Source organism: Salvelinus namaycush, chromosome 19 (assembly GCF_016432855.1).
Source record: "Salvelinus namaycush isolate Seneca chromosome 19, SaNama_1.0, whole genome shotgun sequence".
NCBI classification, from domain to species: domain Eukaryota; kingdom Metazoa; phylum Chordata; class Actinopteri; order Salmoniformes; family Salmonidae; genus Salvelinus; species Salvelinus namaycush.
Window position 1 is genome coordinate 18431281 of NC_052325.1, and position 21505 is coordinate 18452785.

The 21505-nt window shown below is 43.1% G+C and overlaps 2 protein-coding genes across 2 annotated transcripts in view; one reads left to right on the forward strand and one right to left on the reverse strand.

Moving 5' to 3' along the window:
• The window catches only part of LOC120063923 (microtubule-associated protein 2-like), a 112468-nt gene extending 106094 nt beyond the window's left edge, over positions 1–6374 (forward strand). Inside the window, exons 16-18 of the mRNA XM_039014233.1 lie at positions 3514–3595; positions 4334–4446; positions 4771–6374. Coding sequence (XP_038870161.1) covers positions 3514–3595; positions 4334–4446; positions 4771–4995 — 420 coding nt within the window. The 3' untranslated portion in view covers positions 4996–6374. The remainder of the gene's footprint in view (positions 1–3513; positions 3596–4333; positions 4447–4770) is intronic.
• Positions 6375–8115: 1741 nt separating this feature from the next.
• On the reverse strand, positions 8116–19714 carry LOC120063758 (myosin light chain 1, skeletal muscle isoform-like). Its single transcript, XM_039014051.1, has 6 exons — positions 19512–19714; positions 17483–17510; positions 13260–13403; positions 12377–12550; positions 12178–12255; positions 8116–8895 (listed from the first exon to the last, which is right to left on the reverse strand). Exons 1-6 carry the CDS (start codon positions 19635–19637, stop codon positions 8867–8869), a joined length of 579 nt encoding a protein of 192 aa, XP_038869979.1. The 5' UTR covers positions 19638–19714; the 3' UTR covers positions 8116–8866.
• Positions 19715–21505: the final 1791 nt, after the last annotated feature.

Consider the following 21505-nt stretch of genomic DNA (forward strand, 5'->3'; position numbering starts at 1 on the left):
TTATGGTTCATTGAACAAGCATGGGAAACAGTGTTTAAACCCTTTGCAATGAAGATCTGTGAAGTTATTTGGATTTTTACGAATTATCTTTGAACGACAGGGTCCTGAAAAGGGATGTTTCTTTTTTTGCTGAGTTTATATCTATGTTTATCCTAACTCTTGAGGATCACGACTAGCTTGCTCCGCTCTAGACACAAGGCAAGAAGGTCACCGTGTCATCTCAATTGCATACTCAACACATCCTTTCTCCTCTTGTCCTTCTCAAAACCCATTGGAGGAGAAATTAAACAGATTTTTTTTTTGACGATTGACTGAATTGAAATTGATTTCAATACCAAACTCTGGTACTAATGTTATGCCCTGATGTGTTGAGAGGTCAGAGGTTAGAGGTCAGGGAAGCTGTTTGTCGAGTCGTCTGGATGAAGCTCTGTGTCACAAACCCAATCCCTCTCCCGCCCCTCACCTTCACTTCTATAAATATAAACATGATATAAACGTTATATAAACTATCTCCGACTCCTACAGGTGCTTATTCCCAGTGTTAAACTGGACTTTAGCCATGTTCAGTCTAGGTGTGGCTCCCTGGACAAAAGACAGTATGCTGCGGGAGGGGGAAGTGTGAGTCTTTTATCCCTAATACACTTGACGTCTCTCCTCCACCCCTCTCTCTCTCACACACACTCCTCTCTTTCTTTTTGGTATGGTACCCCTTTCTCTCACACACATTCTTCCTCCTCCTCTTCTTCGTCCTTCTTTTCTCTGTCTTTTTCTGTCTCTCTCTCTCACACACACACACACTCACACCTCATCTCTCTCCCTTTCTCTCACTCTCTCTCTCTCTCTCTTTCTTTCTCTCTCTCTCTCTCTCTCTCTCATACACACGCCTCCTCTCTTTCTTTCTTTCTTTCTTTCTTTCTTTCTTTCTTTCTTTCTTTCTTTCTTTCTTTCTTTCTTTCTTTCTTTCTTTCTTTCTTTCTTTCTTTCTTTCTTTCTCTCTCTCTCTCTCTCTCTCTCTCTCTCTCTCTCTCTCTCTCTCTCACACTCACTCACTCACTCACTCACTCACTCACTCACTCACTCACTCACTCACTCACTCACTCACTCACTCACTCACTCACTCACTCACTCACTCACTCACTCACTCACTCACTCACTCACTCACTCACTCACTCACTCACTCACTCACTCACTCACCAGTCAGAGTTCCAGGGAGATGCAGGACTGGGGACTGCATGGTTCCTATCCCAGTCCAAGGCTATGTATTGTACAACGCTCAAATTACACTCTATTCCCTATTTAGTTTACTACTTTTTACCAAGGCCCATAGGGAATAGGGTGCCATTTGAGATGCGACCTGTGTTCACCTTCTCACTTGGTTCCACTTGGCATTGACACCACCTCTGCTATAGCCTGGGTGCCCTTCTCTCTGCCAACTCCTTATGGAATTGTCATACCAGACTGTTTGGCTTGACAGTAAAAGCAATGGAGTTGGAAAGAGCACAAACAGATCTGGGAACAGACTAGCTCCTTTATGGTTCTGCTTTCTGTTTCTTGGAGGGGAAAGGGTTGAACTTGAACATTGGCTATCTCTCTCACCTCCCTCTCTCTCAAACCCCACTTGTGAAAATTAAATGATAGATGGATTGATGGATAGATTAGTCACTGACACAAACCACAGCTCTGTCTTTCTCAACATGTTCACTAGCATTCTGCATGGTTAGGGAGGGTATAGTTTCTAGCAGATACTGTTGCAACACGCATATACAGTGCCTTCAGAAAGTATTCACACCCCTTGACTTTTTCAATTTAGTTGTGTTGCAGCCTGAATTTAAAATGGATTAAATTGAAATGTTGTGTCTGTGGCCTACACACAATACCCCATAATGTTAAAGTGGAATTATATTTGTATATTTTTTTTTCAAAAATTAAAAATGAGATGCTGAAATGTCTTGAGTCAATAAGCATTCAACCCCTTTGTTATGGCAAGCCTAAATAAGTTGAGGAGTAACCATGTGCTTAACTATTCACATAATAAGTTGCATGGATTCACTCTGTGTGCAATAATAAGGTTTAACATTCTTTTTGAGTGACTGCCTCATCTCTGTACCCCACAGATACAATTATCTGTAAGGACCCTCAGCCGTGCAGTGAATTTCAAACACAGATTCAACCACAAAGACCAGGGAGGTTTTCCAATGCCTCGCAAAGAAAACAGTTACAGAGTTTAATGACTGTGAAAGGAGAAAACTGAGGATGGATCAACAACATTGTAGTTACTCCACAATACTAACCTAATTGACAGAGTGAAAGAAGGAAGCCTGTACAGAATAACATTTACCTAAACATCCTGTTTGCAATAACGCACTAAAATAAAACTGCAAATAATGTGGAAAATAAATTAACTGTATGTCCTGAATACAAAACATTATGTTTGGGCAAATCTAGCACATCATTGAGTACCACTCTTCATATTTAAAAAAAAACACGGAATAGAGCTAAGCACAGGCAAAGTCTTAGAGGAAAACCTGGTTCAGTCTGCTTTACACCAGACACTGGGAGACAAATTCACCTTTCCTCTAGGACAATAACCTAAAACACAAGGCCAAATGTACCCTGGAGTTGCTTACCAAGACGACATTGAATGTTCCTGAGTGGCCTAGTTACAGTTTTGACTTAAATCGGCTTGAGAATCTATGGCAAGACTTGAAAATGGCTGTCTAACAATGATCAACAACCAACTTGACAGAGATTGAAGAATTTATTTTAAAGAATAATGTGCAAATATTGTGCAATCCAGGTGTGCTAAGCTCTTAGAGACCCAGAAAGACTCACAGCTGCCAAAGGTGATTCTAACATGTATTGACAGGGGGTTGAATACTTATACAATCAAGATATAGTTGGTTTATTTTTCAGGATAAATCACTCACTAATTCACTCACTCACTCACTCATTCTGCAGTTGTTATTCCTGTTGGTTGTTTGTATACTTTATTCCTTCTGTCTTTCTCTCTTTCTCGCTAATTCGGAATGTGTATTTTTATTGGCTAATATTCCCTGGCTAATATTCTGAATGTGTATTTTTATTGGCTAATAATCTATGGCTATTCTGAATGTGTGATTTGATTGTCTTTTCAGACCTTCATAAGTGAACCAGAGGGTTCTCATTAGGCATAATAACAGCAGGTGTTGTACTTGATATTAGAAGTAGATATTGCTAGGATTGTGGAGAGCAACACACCATGATTCTGAGGTAATGACTCTCAAAACCCTGTTTTTCTTCTTTTTATTGGAGGTCAAGCCAAACGTGTCGTCTCTATCCATAGTATACTCCTCTAAATCACTGTTACTTAGCTAGTCGACTGAAAAGGTCCAGGCCAGCCATAGCCAAATGGCTCTTGGTTCTGTCAGAGACAGGAGATGGTGGTTCTCAGCCTCTTGATCCTCCTTGGTTGGACAATGGGTTAATGGGTAGAAATGACCAGACTAGGAAAACTAACACAGATCATACCCACAGGTGCAGATTCAGACCAAGAAGATTGACCTGAGTCACGTGACCTCCAAGTGTGGATCGCTGGACAACATCCGCCACCGGCCAGGTAACCTACCCGCTCTACCTGTAGACTGTGTATACGGAGGTGCCTTGGCAATCTGATTCCAGCTGCAGCTATGTCTCTTTACACTACAAAAATATGTGTCGTCGAGGGCAAGACGTCTCTTCGACAACGGTTTCAAACTAGTTGTGTAAAAAGGCTCAAAATTGATCTCAATCATAATCCTATTCCCTGTATAATGCACTACTTTTGACCAGAGAACTATGGGTATGGGCTATAGTCAAAATGTGTGCACTATAGGGACGGTGCCATTTGGGATTCTTCCACACAGTGAGAGGATCTAATGTGTGATGCGGAAAAATCCCCCCTGCTCTGAGATAGTGGTGACTGACTACTGTGTCAGAGTCCTACAGCGCCACCTCGTGGTCATACTGATTATCAGCTTCTGTCCAATAATAAATTCACACTGCGACACTCACCCTGCATCCTAGAGGTAACGATCAATTTCCGAAGCAACTTTTACATTACATATTAAACTACAGATATATCTGCAGGGTATGGACCCCAGGAAGACTAACTGTAGTCATGGCAACAGCTAATGAGGCTCCTGATAAGGAATAAGGGTCTGCCTAGTCTGTCATATAATCAGTTTGACTAATTATTGATAATAAGTTATAATGATGTATTGGAACAAATGAATGGGAGGATAATACATTCCGTTCTTGAAGTCTCTCTACTTCCTCTCCTCTCTCTCTACCCTCTCCCTCCACTCCAATCCACTAGGGGGAGGTAACGTGCGCATCGAGAGTGTGAAGCTGGACTTTAAAGACAAGGCCCAGCCCAAGGTGGGTTCCCTGGATAATGCACACCACACCCCTGGTGGAGGCCACATTATGGTAAGTTCCATCATACTGTAAACTCATCACAACGAAGATTGCTTGCATCCCAAATGACCGCCTATTCCCTTTAATGGGCCCCATGTGCCCTGGTCAAAAGTAGTGGTCGATAAAGGGAATAAGATGCCATTTGGGATGCAGCCCTGATCAGTTGGACATCAGTCTCAGACAGTCTCCTCCAAGGTTAGCACCCCTCCAACCATCCATATGACGTTTGTGTGTGTATGTATCACCCACCTGTGTGTATCCTCCACCTGTGTGTGTATGTATCACCCACCTGTGTGTGTACCCCTCGCCTATCTCACCCACCCTAACTCCCTATAGATCGAAAGCCACAAGCTGTTGTTCCGTGATACGGCCAAGGCCCGGGTGGACCATGGGGCGGAGATTATTGTGACCCAGTCTCCGGAAATGTGCATGTCAGGGACGGTGTCCCCCCACCGCGACAGCCACCTGTCCTCCTCTGGCAGCATCAACTTGCTGGAGTCTCCACAGCTAGCCACTCTAGCTGAAGACGTCACCGCCGCCCTGGCCAAGCAGGGCTTGTGAGCGCCTTGACCCCCTCAGCCCAGGCACCGGATCTCTTGACCTTCCCCCTGCCTCCAGTCCACCCCAGCCCCGGACACCTTCCCCCTGCCTCCAGTCCACCCAAGCCCCGGGACACCTTCACCCTACCTCCAGTCCACCCCAGCTCCGGACACCTTCCCCCTGCCTCCAGTCCTGACCCCCTCAACTTGCCTCAAGTTCAACCTGACCCCAAGCCTTGGACTCCCTCACTTGCTTCTAGTCCAGCCCAAGTTCCCTCATCATGCCTCCACCCAGCCTCCAATCTCCCTCCAGTCCATCCCCAGCCTCGGGTACCGAACAGCCCACACAAATCTCTGCCTCAACCCTGCCTAAACCCCACCCTGCCTCAACCCCACCCTGCCTCAACCCCACTCTGCCTCAACCCCACTCTGCCTCAACCCCACTCTGCCCCCCGGACACTTTCTCTATCCAGCCTCTACCCTTCTCTGCTACCTGCCATGCGGTCCATTTCAAACACCCTCACCCCACCATGCCTCCCATCCATCCCAGGCCATGGACACCCTGACCCCACCATGCCTCCCATCCATCCCAGGCCATGGACAACCTGACCCCACCCTGCCTTCTGTCTATTCCAGGCCCTGAACACCCTGAACCCAACCTGCCTCCCGTCCATTCCAGGCCCTGAACACCCTGAACCCAACCTGCCTCCCGTCTATTCCAGGCCCTGAACACCCTGAACCGAACCTGCCTCCCGTCCATTCCAGGCCCTGAACACCCTGAACCCAACCTGCCTCCCGTCTATTCCAGGCCCTGAACACCCTGAACCCAACCTGCCTCCCGTCCATTCCAGGCCCTGAACACCCTGAACCCAACCTGCCTCTCGTCTATTCCAGGCCCTGAACACCCTGAACCCAACCTGCCTCCCGTCTATTCCAGGCCCTGAACACCCTGAACCCAACCTGCCTCCCGTCCATTCCAGGCCCTGAACACCCTGAACCCAACCTGCCTCTCGTCCATTCCAGGCCCTGGACACCCTGAACCCAACCTGTCTCCCGTCCATCTCAGGCCCTGGACACCCTCTTCCCATCTTGCCTTCAGTTCAACCACCCAGGCTCCCTCACCCTGTCCCAGGCCTCTCGTCAACCCCAGCCCAGATGCCCAGACACCCCCCCCCCCCATCCTGCAGCAGCTTCATACTCACCGCCTGATGGAGCTGCCTACCCCACCCTATGTCAACAAGACAAATTAAGAAAAAACAACAACCCTTATGGAACTAGAGACTATTTAGAAAGTACTTTTGGTCAATTGTTTGTTGATATTTCCATTCCTAGTACTTTTTTTCTCCATCTTTTATCTGGTGTATTTTTTTTAATGCTGCGTATAGATAGATAGATAGATAGATAGATAGATAGATAGATAGATAGATAGATAGATAGATAGATAGATAGATAGATAGATAGATAGATAGATAGATAGATAGATAGATAGATAGATAGATAGATAGATAGATAGATAGATAGATAGATAGTGTCCAAGCACTGACTCAAGATCAGCTGTAGCTCTTTGCACAACATAATCTGGGTATGGGCCAGGTATAGGGTGGGCTGGTCTCTGTTCAGTTCTTAGGAGCAGCCTTTTCTTACACTAAGTAGGAAGTCACGTGGCCATGCCCATACAGTACTCTACCCATGCCATGCCGCCAGCACGTCTTGTTTTGCTCAGTAAAGTGCATGGACGCCAGACTCAACATTCACCATACATCAAGCATCCTTGCAGCTAGTCCCAGATCCAATATATAATAAATATATAAACAATATATTGAAAATATGTATAAATATACCAGCTCTTTGTCTTCAACAACATCTCTTCGAAAAATAATTTCAAAAAAGTGATTAGTCCTATAAGTATCTTATACCTGAAAAATTGCATTATTTCAATAACTAGATAATGGTATGATGAGCATGTATTGATTCTAGTTACAAAAAGAGGCTATTTTCTATTTCAAATAAAAGGATTTTAGTAAGTTATTTCCTTAATCATTGGATAGAAAAATGAACACTTCATGTTTTTGTAGATATTAGTTGACTAGTATGTTATGCTTGTTGAAGTAGACTTCAGACAACTGTGCTGGTATTGCTAAGGAGTACATCTTCCAGGCCTGCTACAGAGTACTAAAGGCCCTGCGAGTGACTAGCGCCCTGTCCTGGGGGTGTACAGTAGTTGTACATCAAGCTGCCTCCCATTACAGAAACAGGAGATAAGCTCCTGCCCCCATGGGCCATTCTGGCTCGGACCAAGCTTACTTTAATTACAGAGAACTAACCAATGTTACTCTCTCTGGGAGCTGTTCTTCTAAAAGGCTGCTTAGCCAGTCCTAGTTTAGTTTAAGAGGATGCTGCTTTGATTCTCATCTCAAATATCTCAGTTCAAAAGAAACAATGATATAGCTAGGAGCTCACAGAAGCTGTGATCCCAATCCATTCACCATGCCAGCAATAGGCATTGAATGGCTGTAAGATATTTTAGTCCATAGTGTTCGATGAACACCCCAAGGCTCTCAGAGCAGGCTGAGATTGAACTCACGAGGGCTTGCAGTTGTCTGAACCATATTGTGGATGAAGCTATTATTTAAAGATTACATTTACAAAGCAGCTGTGGAACTCTGGACCCTGTGTCCCTACAGTTCACTTCTGGATGCTAGGTTTGTTTTGTGTAAAACATTTAGGGGGGGAAGAGAAATAAAACTACATTTCATAAAAACAAACTTTAAAAAAAGGAAACTCAACAAGTCATGTTGCATCTGTTTGATAAAGTGTTCCTCTATATTTTTTCTGTCGCTATTTTGTGGTATTTATTCCTCCTTCTTTTAGTATTAATGTTTGCTTCTGTGTTCTTTCTGCACCACCCTATCCCCTACCCCCTAATCCCTGATCCCCTAACCTCTACCCCAACCTATAGCAACTGTAAATGTAATTAAAAGTAGATGTACGCAGTTTTTCTCCTGTTGATATGATACTGATAACAAAATGCTCTTAACAATTAAAGACAATAAAAACAATGAAAACACTCGTCGTGAGTATGGTATGGTTAACACCTAGAATGTTGTGTGGGGGATCTATACTTAAAGAAAGAGATTCAAGCATGTTTTAAAAATATTTTAATCATTCTTTCAGAGGCAACAAGAATATGAACATTTGGGCTGCTGGGCCACCACCAGTGTTTGTCTGTTTTAACCTCTCCCCTATAGATACACTAAGGATGAGTCCCAAATGGCACCCTATTGGGCTCCAGTCAAAAGTAGTGCACTATATAGGGATTAGAGTGCTATTTGGGACACCGTCTCACTCTCCACGCTCTCCCGCAGAGCAAAGAATAAGAGCCGCGACACCGGAGGGTTTTTGAAAAGTTTATTTCGTGAAATAGCGGAGGAGAAAAATTTATTAAGACATAGGGGAGAGTGAGTTTTGATGGCCAGTCTAGAGCAAAGCCAGTCACCTCTACTGGCCCAATCCAGGCAGCAAGTAAGGGATGGAATGGGTAGCTCCTCCCTACCCCCTTTCCTTCACCGACCCATGGTGGAGAGGCATACCCCGCCAAGATGGCGGGGTATGGCGGGGTACAAGACAACAAGAACATCTGCTGGTTGGTGGTTGAAAAGAAAGGACAGCTTCTAATGGAGGAGAATAGATAGCAGAGAGTCGAAGGTCGGAGTCAGACCAAAAAAAAAGAATGAAAAAAAAAAATGGTTTAGAAATGACATCTCATAGTCCTTTATCCCCCTGTCTGTTTCTCAGGTGGTGGTTGACTAACAGTGGGGACTGGATGTCCTGGCACCATTGGGTCTGCAGATAACACGTTAGCTTCCTCGTTAGCCACTGCAGCCGGAGGATCCTTAAATAGACATGATGTGCTTGACAAAGGCTGTAGGGGTGAGGGGGAGGGAGGAGTGAGGGGAGGAGGAGGGGTGTGGAAGGAGAGTGAGGGAGGTGTGAGGGGAGGTAGAGGGAGGATGAGGTAGGGGAGAGAGGGAGGGAGAGGAGAGGAGAGGAAGGGAGGGTGAGGAGGAGGTAGGCAGGGGGTCACAGGGGAATTAAAAAGGAGAGAAAGAGGAGTGAGCTAGTGAAGCATTTGATCTAAATTAAAAACAAAAACATCATACAAATCTAGAACTACAGTATAATCTGAAATGTGACTCTAATGTATGTACATTAGGCCCGATTGAGACGTAGGACATTTACGCCTTTCCTACGCACTTCTCAGTAGTTGGTATTCACTCTACAGGTGTGTCTACCTTGAGCACACTGAATAACAGATTTATTTGTGGAATTTTCATTCAATAGGGCTCACAGTACATTTATCTTAAGCCATTCCTTTAATTACGCTTTCATTCGAATTTTGTCGACAGATTGAACGGAATAAATACATTGAGAGAACGGGTTCAGAATATAGGGATCAATGAAAGAAATCCATCTAAATATATGCATATATGTCTCTGTTTCAGCACCAACTGGTAGATTTTTTTATATTTTTAACTCCAATCTTGTCAATTATTTAGGCACATTTTAGAGTTAGGAAAGTATGCATGAATCATACACGCACAAAAGTGGCGCAGTGGTCTAAGGCACTGCATCTCAGTGCTAGAGGCGTCACTACAGACCCTAGTTCAATTCCAGGCTGTATCACAACTGGCCATGACTGGGAGTCCCATAGGGCAGCGCACAATTGGCCCAGCGTCATCCGGGTTAGGGTTTGGCCGGGGTAGGCCATCATTGTAAATATGAATTTGTTCTTAACTGACTTGCATAGTTAAATAAAGGTAAAATAAACTAAAAAAATACAGTGGTTTGATTCATCCAGAAAGTTCAATCCATGAAATATTGGAAGGAGAGAAAAGTATACAATAGCAGTTGAACAGTAGTCCTATAAATCTACCCTAATAATCCTCACTAATCATGTGATGACAATGATCCAGTCATCGTGAACTGTGTGCCAGGCTCCAGGTTTAAACTGCTACCTACGGTCTGCGTTCCATAATGATTCAAATAGAATGCATGTCCCAAGTTATTGCAGAACTTGTAATATGATCCACTATCAGTGGCGACCTGTCATTCAGGGCAGGTGGGGCTCTGTTGTAATTCGTTTTTTCATTATATTTTAAAAAACTTGTAGGAAATACGTGTTATGACGCTGGGTGTCAAGTAAAGTGTTACCAAACATTCTACAAATCATAAATCAACTCGGAAGATTTGGCGCTATACTGTAATTTGCGCATGGCTACAGAAGCCTATAGCTGGGGTCTCCTCCAAATGTCATCCCTGTAAGTTATAAGGACAGCATTAAATAAACCTCAGTGTGGAAAAGGTGATATGTTGATATGCTTCAGTTTGCTGCCATATGACTGGTTTCACATTTGTGTTCAGTGATCATAAGGTAAACTAGATCCAAAACAATTGTCATTTATATTTTCAATCCCTGTATCCAATTTGTAAATGCGTGGAGAATGGTGTTACAGAATGTGCATGGAGAATGTTGTTACAGAATGTGCGTGGAGAATGGTGTTACAGAATGTGTGTGGAGAATGGTGTTACAGAATGTGTGTGGAGAATGGTGTTACAGAATGTGCGTGGAGAATGGTGTTACAGAATGTGTGTGGAGAATGGTGTTACAGAATGTGCGTGGAGAATGGTGTTACAGAATGTGTGTGGAGAATGGTGTTACAGAATGTGTGTGGAGAATGGTGTTACAGAATGTGCGTGGAGAATGGCGTTACAGAATGTGCGTGGAGAATGGTGTTACAGAATGTGTGTGGAGAATGGTGTTACAGAATGTGTGTGGAGAATGGTGTTACAGAATGTGCGTGGAGAATGGTGTTACATAATGTGCGTGGAGAATGGTGTTACAGAATGTGCGTGGAGAATGGTGTTACAGAATGTGCATGGAGAATGGTGTTACAGAATGTGCGTGGAGAATGGTGTTACAGAATGTGCGTGGAGAATGGCGTTACAGAATGTGCGTGGAGAATGGTGTTACAGAATGTGCTTGGAGAATGGTGTTACAGAATGTGCGTGGAGAATGGCGTTACAGAATGTGCGTGGAGAATGGTGTTACAGAATGTGTGTGGAGAATGGTGTTACAGAATGTGCGTGGAGAATGGTGTTACAGAATGTGTGTGGAGAATGGTGTTACAGAATGTGCGTGGAGAATGGTGTTACAGAATGTGCGTGGAGAATGGTGTTACAGAATGTGCGTGGAGAATGGTGTTACAGAATGTGCGTGGAGAATGGCGTTAAAGAATGTGCGTGGAGAATGGTGTTACAGAATATGCGTGGAGAATGGCGTTACAGAATGTGCGTGGAGAATGGCGTTACAGAATGTGCGTGGAGAATGGTGTTACAGAATGTGCGTGGAGAATGGCGTTACAGAATGTGCGTGGAGAATGGCGTTAAAGAATGTGCATGGAGAATGGTGTTACAGAATGTGCATGGAGAATGGTGTTACAGAATGTGCGTGGAGAATGGTGTTACAGAATGTGCTTGGAGAATGGTGTTATTTCTATCAACTACAAAAGAAAGTAGATGCTGTTCCATTTATTTGAACCGTTTCTCAACCTTATTCATCGCGCGTAAAGGTGGTGGAATTATGAGGGAATGAAGTCAAGGTCAGAATATGGCTGTATTCGCCACACCTTCATTTCTTTGATCTCCACCCCAAATGAATAGCGGGCGAATAGCATGCTATTCTCATGCTGAAATTCAAGGTCAGAATATGCATAGACAGATAAGTGCATAAAAATGTAATTCGTTTCATTTATGCGCGTTTAACTCGGGTCAGAATTCCCACCTATTGGTCCTGGTATCAAGTAGTACACTTTGAGCGATTCTCATATGTCAAAAGCAATGTTCAATGTGCAAAAATTACAATAAACCATATGATAATTTGTCAGCGTGATTTAATTTTTAACTTTTTATCAACAATCTGCTTGATAAGGTGGCAATTACTTAACTAGTGTTTAGTAAACTGAGCAATACATAAATAGTCACCTACTTATAATGCACATTGTTGAAGACAAGTTTCAAATCAAATCACGCTGACAGATTATAATGAGGTTAATGGCAATATTTGCACTTTGCATATTGCCTTTGCACTACGAAAATGGGTACCATTTGCGACGTGACCTAAGACTTAGAAGACTTGAAGGCTTACCTTCAAAGTTGATACTGCCGTTCTCGTCCTCCTGTCCTTGCATGAGGGCATCAATCTCAGCCTCGGTCATCTTCTCACCTAGAGGGAGGGAGAGGTGAGAGAGGCCAGGTCATCAGTTGGTCTGGTGTCATACACACACGCACATGCACACGCACACGCACGCACTTCATGTTACAACTAAGCCTGGGCGGCCACTCACCCAGTGTTCCAAGGACAATACGCAGCTCAGCCCCCATCACGGTGCCATTGCCCTCCTTGTCAAAGACGCGCAGACCTTCAACGTAGTCATCAAAAGTTCCCTTGTTTGGGTCATTTACGATGTGCTGGAGCATGGGAAGGAAGGCCTCAAACTCTAATCTCTTGCCGGCCATGTCTGTGGGCAGCCAGAGTGAGAGGAAATGCATTAGAAGTATACAGTATGCTCCGAGGTGAAATTTTCCCTAGGCACAGATCTAGGATCAGCTTTTCCCTCTCCCAATCCTAACCTTAACCATTAGTCGGGAATATGCTAAATTGACTCCAGATCAGTGTGTAGGGGCAACTTCACCCTGGTCCTTACCATACAGTACACTACTAATAATAATAAATAATAATAATAGCTCCTGTACACACAGATTTACTACATACAATGCATTTGTAGACACCTACATAGTGAAATAACAGAAAGGTATATCACGCTTCACAATGTCAGGCTTTGTAACCCAAAATACTTCAAAGGCCTCTTGCAGCAACTCAGCTACACCACCAATGGAGGGATATGTCCATCATGACAGGTGCTGAATTGTTACAATGTGCTATAAAAGGGAGCAGACAATTGCCAAGGTGTGGTCACCTATGTGTAAATGTCCTCCCCCCTAGTGTGCTATATTAGGACAAATTCAACTATGAATGACTGAGGGTCTAAAGTGGAGAGAATAGTGTACACAGAGTCAGTATTAAGGAAAGTGTGTGTGTGTGTGTACGTGTGTGTATGTGCGCTTGTGCTTCCTTGTACTGTTTCCGTATGTGTGTGTGTGTGTGTGCCTGTGCTTGTGTGTCCTTGTATCACTTTGCGTATGTGTGTGTGGGTGTGTGTGCCTTACCCTCATCGGAAGGGTTGCCCAGGACTTTGCGCACCTCCTTGTTGGTGGGGTTCTGTCCCAGGGCGCGCATAATATCAGCGACCTGGTTGTAAGCCACCTTTGCGTCACCCACCCTGTCGAAGAGACCGAAAGCCTCCTTGTAGTCTGTGGTGAGGTGAGGTGAGAGGAGAGAGAGAAGAAGAGAGAGGGATGAGAGAGAGAGAGGAAGGGTTTTATTATCCTCAGAATGCCTGGGCTAGTGGCCAACAGAAGCTATGATAACATACCAAGAGATCTATGAAATGAACATGCACACCACTCTGGTGTTTTTTGCAGGGATTATTGTGAATATCTCAATTGAATGATGCGAGCTTCGCCCTATCCATTTCAATTTTGTAACTTGATGTAGAATTACCATCTGTTAATATTTTTATTTTATTTTATTTAACCTTTAATTATCCTCACTGCAAATTCTCCAGTGTTAACAATAAACAAAAATAATTAACACAGAGTGTTTAATCAACATTGAAAGTGTTGAGTCTGTGGACCCATATAAAGAGAAAGGAAAGATACCTAGTCAGTTGTACAACTGAATGCATTCAGCTGAAATGTGTCTTCCACATTTAACCCAACATAAAGACACTGGAACAGTGTTAAACTTAAAGGGACATTTCTAAATTGTTGAACTTCATATTCATAATTTTCAGTACCACCCCAACATCAAAACATGTGAAAATTGTGTGTTTCTATGTTATGTAGTAATAAAAATAGAGGAAGATAAGTGTTTCCAATGACATCATCAACTAATTAGTAGGTTGATTAAAATCACATGATGCACACCAATTATGTCACTGGAAACACTTACACTATCTTCCTCTTTCTTTTTTATTACAAAACATAGAAATGTGCAATTTTCACATATGTTGATGTTGGGGAGGTGCTGGAGATGATGAATATGAGGTTCCTTAAACACAGTACCATATCTATTTCATGAGGGTTGTACGTATTTCATGGGTTGAACTTACAAAAGTGTTTGTTCTTCACTGGTTAACCTGTTTTTTTGTTGTTGTTGGCAACAGGTCACAAATATTGCTGCTGTGATGGCACGCTGTGGTACTTTACCCAATAGATATGAGAGTTTATCAAAATCAAAAATGTAATTTGTTTTCGAATTCTTTGTGGGTCAGTGTAATCTGAGGGAAATATGTCTCTAACATGGTCATACATATGGCAGGAGTTTAAGAAGTGCAGCTCAGTTTCCACCTCATTTTGCGGGCAATGTGCACATAGCCAGTCTTCTCTTGGGTGCCAGGTCTGCCTATGGCGGCCTCTCTCAATAGCAAGGCTATGCTCACTGAGTCTGGACCAAGTCAAAGCTTTCCTTAATTTTGGGTCAGTCACAGTGGTCAGGTATTCGCCACTGTGTACTCTCTGGCGTAGAAGACCCTTCTTGCCTTGTCTATCAGATCGTTAACAGCTTTGTTGAAGTTACCTGTGGTGCCGATGTTAAGGCCAAGGTATGTATAGTTTTTGGGATTCAAGTATTTTTAGCCAGATCCTAATTGGTATGTCGAATTTTATGTTCCTTTTGATCGTGTAGAAGACCCTTCTTGCCTTGTCTATCAGATCGTTCACAGCTTTTTTACATTTATTTATTTATTTCACCTTTATTTAACCAGGTAGGCAAGTTGAGAACAAGTTCTCATTTACAATTGCGACCTGGCCAAGATAAAGCAAAGCAGTTCGACACATATAACAACACAGAGTTACACATGGAGTAAAACAAACATACAGTCAATAATACAGTAGAAAAATAAGTCTATATACAATATGAGCAAATGAGGTGAGATAAGGGAGGTAAAAGGCAATAAATAGGCCATGGTGGCGAAGTAAATACAATATAGCAATTAAAACACTGGAATGGTAGATTTGACAGTAGATGAGTGCAAAGTAGAAATACTGGGGTGCAAAGGAACAAAATAAAAAAATTAAAAATTAAATACAGTATGGGAAGAGGTAGTTGTTTGGGCTATTTATAGATGGGCTATGTACAGGTGCAGTGATCTGCGAGCTGCTCTGACAGCTGGTGCTTAAAGCTAGTGAGGGAGATAAGTGTTTCCAGTTTCAGAGATTTTTGTAGTTCGTTACAGTCATTGGCAGCAGAGAACTGGAAGGAGAGGCGGCCAAAGGAGGAATTGGCTTTGGGGGTGACAAGTGAGATATACCTGCTGGAACGTGTGCTTTTGTTACCTGTGGCGCCGATGTTAAGGCAAATGTATGTATAGTTTTTTGTGTGCTTTAGGGCAACGGTGTCTAGATGGAATTTGTATTTGTAGTCCTGGCAACTGGGCCTTTTTTGGAACACCATTATTTTTGTCTTACTGAGATTTACTGTCAGGGCCCAGGTCTGACAGAATCTGTGCAGAATATCTAGGTGCTCCTGTAGGCCCTCCTTGGTTGGTGACAAAAGCACCAGATCAACAGAAAACAGTAGACATTTGACTTCAGATTCTAGTAGGGTGAGGCAGGGTGCTACAGACTGTTAGTGCCCTTGCCAATTCTCTCTCTCTCTCTCTCTCTCTCTCTCTCTCTCTCTCTCTCTCTCTCTCTCTCTCTCTCTCTCTCTCTCTCTCTCTCTCTCTCTCTCTCTCTCTCTCTCTCTCTCTCTCTCTCTCTCTCTCTCTCTCTCTCTCTCTCTCTCTCTCTCTCTCTCTCTCTCTCTCTCTCTCTCTCTCTCTCTCTCTCTCTCTCTCTCTCTCTCTCTCTCTCTCTCTCTCTCTCTCTCTCTCTCTCTCTCTCTCGTCGACCAGGAGCTGACTTGGAATCGATACTGAAGAGAGAATATGAGCTCCACTCCTTTAGAAGGCAATGCTGTGAGTGGACTGACACAAATAAACCAAGAGAATGTTGACCGTGGCTTAAACAACTCCCGGCTGGCGCGATGACTGCGCGGCCTATTGCTTGCTCGTAATGAGCTAGACTTTATCAAAGGGTGACAATATAAGACATGGATGCGTTTAATTGTTTGACATTTAGAATGTCTACGAGAATGGAGTTAAAAATGGGAATATCTATGTGTGTTATTAGGCCTATGGATAAAGGTGTTTTAGATGGTCCATATTCCCCAACAACTTTAAAGACCTATGCCAGTTATCTGTCCACATGATGTTGTCAATCAGTGAATGTGTTCAACGAATACTATGTAATACTAGGATATCATCCCCTACTATGGGTTCACTTTGACAGCAGCTAACTAGACTTCATGTTATAACATTATAACTCATTGTGACAGATTAGAACATTTTATAACAGGTCAAGTGGTGTCCTAATCTGTGGTCCAAACATATTTTCGATTTAATTGAATAGTTTTCTTGTTCGTTCATATTAACTAGCTAATGTATAATTATTTTTGACCAGTGTTCATTTAGGCATAATGCTTTTGCATTAAGGTTCATACGGAGGGGTCAACCATGTCCAAAGAACCTTAGAGGCTGACCACTGCAATTTTGGAAAATGTATTGAAAATGTCTTCAGGTGCATGTAATTTGAGAATGTTCACCTCTATAGGAAATATTACATTGTAAATGCACTCCAGAGGTTGTTTAATGTTACAAGTTATTTGGTTTAGTCAGATCGGAAGTAAGCCTAGCTGAAATAGTGCTATTGCATTTTTTCACCCATCTTTGTATTTGTTATCTTTGTAAACACTACTTAGTCCGGGTTTAGTATTAGTAGGCTAACATTGAGATAGAAATCGGAGTGGTAGCTAATCCATGTTTTAAAAGGACCTAGAGTGGATTTATTTGAGTGTTTTTTATTAGGAGTCAGAGGTGCAGTACTACTAGAAATTGTTCAAATACTTTGAGTGTTTGCCTGCCTGGGGTGCCAGGTGAGCAAGGTTTTCGGATTTCAGTTCTGCAATTATTCTATTGGTCCATTAAACCAGGCAAGCTCAATCCAGCTCAGATAAAGTATTTGAAATGGTTTCAAATAGTATTTGAACCCAGGTCTGCGAAGGTGCAGTGATAATGATCTGTTTTACAGTATTGTTACTGATTACGTTTTGATAGTGACATCTGATATCTATTTTTTATTTTTATTTTACAGGACACGGATTTAGCCTAGTTTTGGCCTAAGAAACACTTTCAACTGAGAATCTCCATTGATCATGGTTTTTAGACTGGGACTAGGCTTAATCTGTGTCCGGGAAACTGGCCCTTAGTAATTTGGTTTAGTAAACTTACCCTCCTGCTGGTCGGGAGTGAACTCCACCTATAGAGGGCAGCAGAGAACAACAGTCAGAACATTGAAAGAAAGTGGGGCCTACTTTCGAACACTTACAGCCAATGAAGTAATTCCATTTAGGCACAATTCTACCGTAGCCCCTGTCTGCTATCAGATCTGAGACGTTCTATGGATTTAAACCCTGCTGTTACACTGTCTAGGGAAATTGTTGAGTAGCCTCGACTACAGCCTTTCTATTTCACCCCAGAACAGTTTCTCTCCTAAACCTGATTCTGGAATGAGAGTCTTGGAACCGCAAGACTACCAGTGTAGTAGGCTACCTCCACCAAGACTACCAGTGTAGTAGGCTACCTCCACCAAGACTACCAGTGTAGTAGGCTACCTCCACCAAGACTACCAGTGTAGTAGGCTACCTCCACCAAGACTACCCGTGTAGTAGGCTACCTCCACCAAGACTACCAGTGTAGTATGTTACCTCCACCAAGACTACCAGTGTAGTAGGCTACCTCCACCAAGACTACCAGTGTAGTAGGCTACCTCCACCAAGACTACCAGTGTAGTAGGCTACCTCCACCAAGACTACTTCCAGGCCCAGATAATGACTTGCAGGGTGTTTGGGACGACTCCTTACTACTTTACAGTCCATCTCAAACACTAATGAATCAGAGTGCCATAAGAAGGGGATGAGGTTTTGGGAGCAACAGTCTTGCAGTTTTACTTTAGGTCTCATACTACCTAAACTGTAAGGACGTGGACTGTTGGGGTAGGCCTGGGCCATACACAAGAGGCTCACTACCTTAAGAGCAAACAGGTACAACTTTTAAGTGATTATGTAGCTGTGGATTTTCTCCAGACTCCTCACAGTGTAGAGCAAATTAGACAGTCAGTTTGTAAATGAGAAAGTGAAGAAGGTATATATAGCCTAATATGCATATATCTCTTTGTATTATGTATAATGGACCAATACTGGTTGTATTGTAGCCTACTTCATAATTTGGATCTTTATTTTGACAGTTGGATTCAAAATTGGGCATATACATCGAAACCACCACATCAGATAAGCATAAAAAAAAAAAAAGGTAAAACGTTTTGCTCCCATCAGCTCATCAATCACGGAAGAAACACTACCCCCTATCAATCCTCGAGACAAAATTAGCTCCACAGCTATACTCCTACGATGGCACTCGATCTTGGAGGTCCATCTTTAGATACTTTACTATGTCCACATTTGGTGACAAGTTCCATTGCAGTTTCACCTTGTCACAAACTCCTTCAGCCTATCAAGGAACCCGAGGGGCATATGGGGCGTGGTTTAGGTGAGCGAGCAGCATCTCTCCGCAGCTATCCGAGGTACTGATGTCTTAACACTTTCAATTCTGCTTCAGAACTAGGTCCGTGGGTCCAAGCGTGCTCTTGCCATTTCGCTATCGCTTGTCAAATATGGTTATAACAATAGGCTACAGTATGGAAAATACATGCCAAAATAATCCCAACCTAATGTTTTGTCCAAATACAACACCACTTTTATTTAAGCTATTCCAGAACTGTGGTAACTCCTCAAGTTGAAATAGGTACCCTAGGCCTACTCATCAAACATAATAAGTAGCCTAACAGTTGCCTACGATATCCAAACGGCACACAAATAGATAGGCAGTCTTTCACATTTAAACTGAATAGAGTTTCACATTCTCGCATAAATGTGCAGCCTAGTCCTATATGATTGCATCATCAGCATGTATCGAGAATGGCCCTTCACTGACAACCATTCCCTAACTTGTACCTAACTTCAGCAAAACACACTGCAATGACCAACCAGGCCAAATACCACGGAACATATACAACGGAAAGACTAAAGGAGCATAGCAAATAATAAAGCTTTGTAGCCTAACTATTTACATTATGTTGTGACTCAGGAAATAATAATTCAAACTTGTATTTTGCAGACAGACAAAGAAGCCAGGCTAGAGGGATAGAGGGAGGATGCAGGGCAAAGGCTAGAGGAGGTAGGGAAATGCAGAACATAGTTACCTTGACTGTGGACAAGTCGAGTGGAGGGGGGGCGGCCACCACCTCAGGCTCGGGTGCGGGTGCAGCTGCCTTTGCCGGCTCGGCTTTCTTGGCGGGTGCCGCCTTAGCGTCCTTCTTGGGTGCCATTTTAGCAGATAGTAAATTAGTTAGCTACTTCACCGGTAATACAGGCAGACAGTTCCCGCATAAGCTTGGAGGAGACTCAGAGCATCAAGGGTGGGTCTGGGCGTATATATATGATAATATTTTACACAGCACCCTCGTCAATGTAGCTCAAGGGACCGGATTGGACAGCCCAGGAGACGGGTGGGGGGTTGTTCCATACATGGAATATAGGGACTCCCCATCTAAGTCGCGGTCGGGGCTGAGCGTCAGAAGATGTTAATTTAAAACAGCACAAGCTGTGTAAAAAAAATTATAAATGGGAAACGGTGATTGAGGTCGTCCGGGGTCACCCAGTGACAGCCGCCCGGTAACGGTATCCTGATTTATACTTTCACTGTTTTTTTCCGGCTGAGCCAAAGAATGCATCAGTCTTCTGTGAGTGTGATGACACAACATCGCGCATCATCTTTCCCATTTTCTCTCGGTATGAAGAAGTTTATTTATGGGGCTATCAGTAAGATAGTTCAGTTTTCAATATTCAGAAATTGTAGCCAAAGCGTTCTGTTTTTCTAGTCAAATGTGGGTTAGCAGCATGCAGTGATATATAATAGGATATAATATAAGAAGTAGAGAATAACAGATCTTGGAAATACGACTGCTTCAAATTTGGTCTATTTCTAGTGTCGATGCCCTCGTTCTGTTATGACTTCTAGTGTAGCCTAGGCTAGGCTACTTTCATCACTTTAGACAAAATGTAAAACCGGAATGTATATGTCTACTTGCTCTCTCTCTAGATGGGATACAGCTTTTCTTTGTTTTTTTTTGCATTTTAGCTAACCCTAACCCTTTCATAACCTTTACCTAATTATTCTAACCTGCTGCATACATTCAACTTAACCTGCTCCAAAAAGTCAATTTTGACAAAAGCTGTATCCTTTCTAGACAAAACCCTCTCGCCCTCACGCACGCACAGAAACACGCACACACAGTTAGAGACATACAATCGCACAGTGGGTGACGTCTTATACTGTATCTCTCTATGATGGACAGTGAAATCATATCTTCACTGTCGCGATCCATGGGTTATTGAAATGATCATGTGAAGGCATTCACTCTACTTGGTAGAAATCACTTGAAGATCCTTTTTTTTAAGGAACTGTTTCTATTTGTAGTAGGCCTAATGACAGTGGCATGACACTTCCTGCTGCTGAAGCGAGGGGATGAGGGGGTAATGGGGGAGTGGGTTACACAAGTAAGCTACCAGCATGTGCAAATTTAGATTTCAGACAGTTATGGTAGTATATTTGTATGGACTTCATAAATGGTGTCCTTTATCCTTATCATAGACTATTTGTTCATCTTTGAACACACACACACACACACACACACACACACACACACACACACACACACACACACACACACACACACACACACACACACACACACACACACACACACACACACACAGGACCGGTTCCAGGCATAAGCGACATAAGCTGTTTTTTGGGGGGGACTCAGTCGGGTCTCAACTTACTGTTGAGAGTTAGAATAGTAGAATACACCAGGTGCAATTTTGAAATGTGATTGTGCATCAGCAGTTTTTCTCTTGTTATGTCAGTCAATGACAGACACTCAATTAGCCACATCAGCAAAATGTTTTAGATTGGTAGTTAGCCTGGTCAGCTATCCAGGCACATGCTCAGATAGGGCTCTACCTGTCAGCTATCCAAGCACATGCCCTTTTGCCCTTCCAGTCTCCAAAGTGCCCTTTTGTGGGTAGTGGTATAATTTCCCCCAAAATATATATTTTTTGTGTACATTTTTCGTCACTGTTGTTCGGAACCCACCGCTTGCAAGTCGTTCACCACCCCTCACCCTGTCTGTTG

Coding starts and splice junctions, on each gene's coding strand:
- LOC120063758 (XM_039014051.1), bottom strand. CDS start 19,637: ATGGCACCCAAGAAGGACGCTAAGGCGGCACCCGCCAAGAAAGCCGAG. Junction 17,511..19,511: donor TCGACTTGTCCACAGTCAAG/GTAACTATGTTC, acceptor TGCCCTCTATAG/GTGGAGTTCACTCCCGACCA. Junction 13,404..17,482: donor CACTCCCGACCAGCAGGAGG/GTAAGTTTACTA, acceptor ACCTCACCACAG/ACTACAAGGAGGCTTTCGGT.